This window comes from Cariama cristata, unplaced genomic scaffold, assembly GCF_000690535.1.
Source record: "Cariama cristata isolate BGI_N322 unplaced genomic scaffold, ASM69053v1 scaffold6762, whole genome shotgun sequence".
In the NCBI taxonomy this organism is placed as follows: Eukaryota; Metazoa; Chordata; class Aves; order Cariamiformes; family Cariamidae; genus Cariama; species Cariama cristata.
This window is the reverse complement of record NW_009602024.1, coordinates 1-6,497: the sequence shown is the minus strand read 5'-3', so window position 1 is coordinate 6,497 and position 6,497 is coordinate 1. Positions and strand designations below refer to the sequence as shown.

Below are 6,497 nucleotides of genomic sequence, written 5' to 3'. Positions count from 1 at the left end.
GTCTCCCCTCAGCCTCCTCTTCTCCAGACCGAACACCCCCAGCTCCCTCAGCCGCTCCCCATCAGACTTGTGCTCCAGGCCCTTCACCACCTTCGTTGCCCTTCTCTGGACTCGCTCCAGCACCTCAATGTCCTTCTTATAGTGAGGGGCCCAGAACTGAACACAGCACTCGAGGTGCAGCCTCGCCAGGGCCCAGTACAGGGGGACGATCACTGCTCTGGTCCTGCTGGCCACACCATTGCTGATACAGGCCAGGATGCCATTGGCCTTCTTGGCCAACAGGACCCACAACCGCTGCCCCAGCCAGGTGCCGTTCTCCGCTCCTGGGTCCAGACCCTCTGCCGAGGGTTTCTGATGTACACGATGGCATCACCTCACTGGCAGTGGCTTCACAGCCCCAATTGTCCACTGCCTCGTTGCCCACGAGACCTCCGGTTTCCAGATCCACAGGGAATGGACTGGGCCCTCCCCCCATGCCCCTGCGCCACAATCCCCTCCAAGCAGGATCCATGGAACCAAAGAATGGACGCGGCAGGGACACTTCCAGGACCCCAGGGCAGCCTTTATACCCCTATGTTAAAGAGTTGGGTTTTATCTGCTTTAATTTCTTTTTCTCTCCCATGCGTTTGCATTGCCATCAGCTCTGGCTGAGTAATTGCCTTCAGGTTAGACACATAGTCTCATGACAACCAATAATTAATTGAACAGACATGTTGATTACTATTATAGCCATTAGCCTGATACATATAGATTTGTACAATGTTTTGTGTACATTTCCAACCCAGCCACTGATGTCTGGTGTCCAACCCTACCGATCAGAATGTTGTGGGGGTTTGGTTTTGGTTTTTTTTGCTTTTCTTCATTTTATGAAAAACGTTTAGGTGGCTTTGGATTGTCATTACATCTCTTTCTATGCTTTTGTCTTGGTCTACACAGAAACAACCATTAACACCGTTAACTGGTAATGTTAAACACCATTAACTGATGTAAATGAGAGCACAAGCCCCTCCTTTGGCCCCTAACAGACTGCCTAATGCTACCTGGTTTTCTATCATCATTTGACATCTAAATTTAATCTCTGTTTGTAAGGTCTTTTTGCTATCTACCATAGCCTTTGTAATACTATTTCCCTCAATGCATTTACTATCACCTTTTCCGATTCTGTTATTCCTAGCCATGGCAAGAAGGTTCTGGTGAATTTATGAAATTCGGTTATTCTTATAGGTTTGCCTTGTTGGCCATGGTTGATGGTGAGGAAGACTTCCTCCGGAGAGGGTTTTGGTGGCATCAGAGACCAGCATCCCCAGTGTGCAAGTGCCTTGTGCTCTTCCATTTTCTTTGGCATTTATCACATGCAGAGGATCAGCGTACCCTGTTAAACTATTAATTTTTACAACTACTAACTCAAAACCCAAAACATTGTATGAGTCAGAGAATATTTCCTCTCTCTTCATTGTTGCGGGTTTTTTTTGTTCATGCCTACCCATTTTAATTTCTAAAGCTCAACGCCCCCCCCTTAACTGCAGCCCTTCGCTTTTAACTGATGTCTACGAAGTGATGTGACCCCGGTGGCTTGCTGGGCTCGAGGGTCTGCACATCAAGGACGTGGTAGGAGCTGGAAAGGGGAAGGTGGGAGAGACAGGGGGGATGCAGAGGCTGTAGAAGGGGACTCGGGTGCTGTGTATCAAGTGTTTTCTTCCTGCAGAGCCCTTTCCTGGGGAAAAGTGCCATTAGAAACCAGTGGTGCTGTGCTCAGCTCTCATGTCCACCCTGCCAGGCCACCAGACCTGACGTCCTGCAGATCACATCTTCCAAACCAGAGTTGTCGTACATTTGGTTTGTTTCTTTCTCCTTTCTCCTTCCAGAGAAGTTGTGCAAACAGGAGATAATCTTCAAGGAAGTCTGTTTCCACCTTTCTTCTCCTTTGAGAAGCCCCGGCTTGCCCCAAGCCATAGACAGGTCCCTCTCATGCTCCCACTCACCGTCATTCCACGTGGGTTCTCACCGGGTCCTCACAACCCCTTGCAGGCGGACCACAGCTGCATTTTGCCTTTCCAGGGAGCAGATCTCTGCATGGAAGCTGGGCTGATGTCCATCAGTGCTCTGTGGTGCTGCTGTTGGGGTCTGTGCCACCTGCCCCTGGGGTCTGGGATGACTCTCCTGGGGTTGTGGTGGCGTTTGTCCCATCTCCCTCCACAAATGACCTGTCTGTGCACTGAGGACCACAGGCTTCCATCCCTCTGCCCCTCTCATTACAATCCCATCACAGGTGTGGGAGGCAGAGGCAACACTTGGGCTCAGACTTGGAATCAGACCCAGATACCCCACTGCCGTTACCCCACTGCCATTACCCCATTTCTTCCCTTTATATAGAGTCTCCTGAACCCACCAAAAGCCTTTCTGCTACCCCCTGCTCTGGGATCCCTCCTAGTTCAGTCCAGTGTGGTTTTTTTTCTGCCTGATGCCATCCCATGCCATGCCATGCCATCCCATCCCATCTCATGCTTCACTGCCTAGCTCAGTGCCCTTGGTATGGCCAGGGTGGTTGGGGAGGCTGGTTTGGAGGAGACTCGTTAGTCACTTACCTTCGATGACTCGGGCAAACCAGCTAAACCCATCGATGCCCTGTTCCTGCTCAGAGATTTTGGGTTGTATCTCCTGTTAGAAATAAATAGGCAAGCATTAACTTGATGTCTTGCCTTCACAGAAAGCTGTTTTTAATCTGCTTTCCTGGGTAAATTTCAGTTCCCCCAAAGCCTCCTGGAAGCCCCTCACAGCCTCAAAGCTCTTCCGCAGAAAGCAGAAGTGGTTGCCCTGCTCCTCCGCCTCTGCCACCCACTGCTGGATGTGCCTCCAGTATAAACAATTGCAGAAATCCCCTTGTCCCAGGGAAGAAGGTACTTGGAATACGTCCACAATTTTTTGGAAAAGCAGTTAAAGTGGGTGGCATGCAGAGGATAAATTACGGTGCAGCGAGAGCCAAAGCCATGGGCAGGGGGCAGGGTGGCACGAAGCAGGACGGAGCAAGAGCCTTCACGCAACCACCATGCTCACTGCAAGGATGGTCCTCCTGCTCGCCCTGCTCCTCACCTTCTCCCTCCATCATGTCGCAGGTAAGGCACCTTGTGGGCCACCACTGTGGGTTGGGGCTTGGAGTCCCCACTGGGGATGTCCCATTGCGGAGGTCAGGCAAGAAACCCCAGCGGGGAGCGGGGATGGTGCTGCTGGCAGGAGGAGCAACCCCCTGGTCGGGGCAGGGCAGCACATGCCAGGGTGCAGGGAAGGATGGAGAGGGTTCGGGGGGGCCTTGGCAAAGCCAGTGCTGGGGTGATGCTGCTGGAGCTTGGAGGAGAGTCTGGCAGCCGTTCCCCAGGGCTCAGTGGGATGGGCAAGTGGTTGTTGTGGGGGGGGAGCATGTGCAGCTGTTTGGAGCCTCCCAAAACACCTCGCCAGTTGTGGCCCCGCCTTGGAAACCACCAAAACCTCATCCCCAGACTGAGTACCCCGACCTCACCGTGCACTTGGGCATCTGCAGCAATGTGGGTGGTGGGGTGCTGGGTCCCACACCATTCCCCTCCCCACCACCGCCCACGTTTCCCAGACCTGTGCTTGCTGTCATGAAGGAAAACAAATCCCTGGCGTGGGATGCTGTGGGAGCTGCTGAGAAGCTCCACAGCCTCCGCGCCGTGTTTGGTATCCTGCAGCGTCATTGCCTGGCGATGCAACTAGTCACAAAATGCTGCCAAGGGCGTTCACAGCATCTCTCCTTTCCCTTCACAGCCCACTTCACGCCCACTGAATGCTGCTTCAGGTACACAGAGAAATTCATCTGACACGTGCAGAGTTTCTATGAGACGCCCAGAGACTGCTCCTTGCCCGCAGTTGTGTGAGTATCCCTGGGGTTCACCTCCCACTCCAGGCACAGCATCACGGGTGGGAGCTAGAGCAGCTCCCCCCATCCCACCCTGCCTGGCAGACAGCCCGGTCCCACCTGGGAGCACATGCCCAGGGGGGCTGCGGTAGGAAAGCAGCTCTGTGGGGTGGGCAGAGGGGTGAAAAAAATTAGGTTTTGGTGCTTTCTGCTAATGCCAGTGGTCTGGGAAGACTCAGACATGCATCGTCAGCCCAACGAGCTGCTGGAGATGGCTGCAAGCCTTCATCCAGGATGGGGCTGCACACAGGGAGGGCAGAAGTAGTGCATGGGAAGGGAACGGCTCGCGGTTCACGTTTTAACTCTCTTTCCTCACTTTCTCGCTGCAGGATTGTGGCTGCCACTGGTGACGGGGTCTGTGCCAATCCTAAGAAGCCCTGGGTGAAGAGAGCCATGAAAAGGCTTCAAAGGAAAAAATGAAATCCTCCTCCTGCTGTCCACCATCTGACTCGCCCATCCAGTCCCCCCGTCTCTGGAGGGAGCAGACGACCCTCGCAGCACTTCTCCAAAGGGTCCCGGGGCAGTGCGGGCCATCACTGCAGGTGGAGCCAGCCCGTACCTTGGTGGGACCAGGTGTCACAGCAGCATGGACCAGCCTGCCACCAAGTCCCTCCTGTTGTCACTGCCCTGCCAGGATGTGCCCAGTGGAGCAAATATTTATAATAAAGACTCATTGTCACAAGTTACGCTCTGAATTTTTCCTGATTCCTCAGCCCAAGAAGCAGATCCTACAAACCCAGGGCACGGTGTGACCAAAAAACCCCTTTGCCGTGGGCACATGTTTCTCCAGGCTTGGAGCAAGCTGTGCCTGGTCACGGTGTGCTTCATTAGGAACGTGATAGTGGGGCCAGGTCTTGACCCATAGGTCAAGGACCCACAGGTGAGGTTACCCTTACCCATAGGTAAGGATATACATCCTTACAGTGTGCTGTCAGTCCCATGGGCTTTGCAGGTCCTCCAAAATTAGGTGGTCAGGAGTGGAAGGTTCAGGGAGAAGATACTGATCTGCCAAACCCTTAATACCTTGTCAGCTTCCAAATCTGCTGGTGGTCACTGCAAAATAAGTGAGGGAGATGAAAAACAACGTCGGCAGTGCCAGGAGGGTGAGGACACGACCCCTTCAGCGGGACAGGGAATGGGGTGTCCTGGCTGCCGATGATCTGCAGGGCCGGGGAGGGGTGGGAGCAGCACGGGACCCCAGCTGGTAACATCAGGCTGATGGTCCATCGTTTCATGTGAGAAGTGCAAAGCGTACACGGGAAAAACCTCAGAAAGGGGAAGGTCAGAAACGTCATGCGCGCCACAGACTGAGCCTCAACCTAAAGCTTCATCAGTGTTTCACGCTCACGATCAGAAAACAGGGCAGGGCTGTATTTTCTAGGATATGGAATGTAGGCAGGGGACAGGAAAAAACATCCCAAATGGCATTTTTGCCAACGAATCATAAGTACCATGGGATGAAACCGTGACCGAAAGGAAAGCTGAAGCAGAATCAGATTTTGAGAGACACACATCTCATGGCTTGTGCTTGGCTGTTTATAGACACAAAGTTCCAGGGTTACACCTTCACAGCACATAACACCGAGGGCTGTGATGGCCATGTTGTCTTCTGAAAGAAAAAATGGATGCACAAATAGCTGTGCAAGGTGGTAAGCTTGTGTGTAGACACCCCAGTCTGTATTTCATAAACTCTTTAAACACTTATGAAACTAAGCAGCCTTCCCCAATCATTGGAATTTGAGGGTCACAGAGATTATTTCCCCCATTATTTTTTTTAAGCACCACTGAAAATCAAAATTACGTAGGCCCACAACCAATGTTACAAGTGGACAACACGATGCTCAAGGAGAAAAAGCAATTCTTGCCATGGCACACAGCTAATCTGGAAATTTTTGACCAGCAAAAAGAGCTGTGTCGACAAGATGTGAAAAAGGTCTTACAAGATGCTATTGGTAACAAGTGGTGAAAATGTTGAGGAAGACCAGCAGATCATCTAGGAATATTATGGGGATGACATATCGCACCCTCTATGAGAAAGGTGGTGATGAAAATGCAGGACAAATGCTGTCTGCCAATATTACAGAACAGCCCCAATGAAAAAAACTCAGTATTATGATTTCACTGGGGTCTGTCCCTTCATTACCAAAATAAAGCGACACTCCACTGGGCACCGCAATGTTATTTCTGAGTATTTTACCACCCTGACAGCCTGATTTGGGTGACAGGGAATGGAATTGTGGTGAACGTTCAGGATTCATCCAGACCCCAGGGACCTCCTGCTCAGGGACCACTCACGTAGGCTGACAACTGGGATCCTGCCAGGTGGAAAAGTTACTGAATGCAGGACTCAAGATGCAGGAGATGGCCCATGACAGAAGGGCACCAATTAATATTTTCCAGGGTTTCCCCTGGGGGTTTGGTAAAAATCTCGCACTGGAAGCGCCCCTTGTCCATTCCTTCTGGCAGGGCTTAGCCTGTGGGAGTAGCAATTTTGTAGAAAGTTTTGGAGAACAGCCACCACGTGCTTTCTGTTACGCCAAAAAATCTTGTAGCAGAAATATATATA

At 51.8% G+C, this 6,497-nt stretch overlaps 1 protein-coding gene across 1 annotated transcript; it reads left to right on the top strand.

The window, feature by feature from the left end:
• The first annotated feature begins 3,046 nt into the window (after positions 1-3,046).
• LOC104157269 (C-C motif chemokine 5-like) lies at positions 3,047-4,351 on the top strand. The gene is given in 3 exon segments (XM_009694552.1): positions 3,047-3,113; positions 3,781-3,886; positions 4,261-4,351. Coding segments are annotated over 3 exon segments (264 nt in total).
• The last annotated feature ends 2,146 nt before the right edge of the window (positions 4,352-6,497 follow it).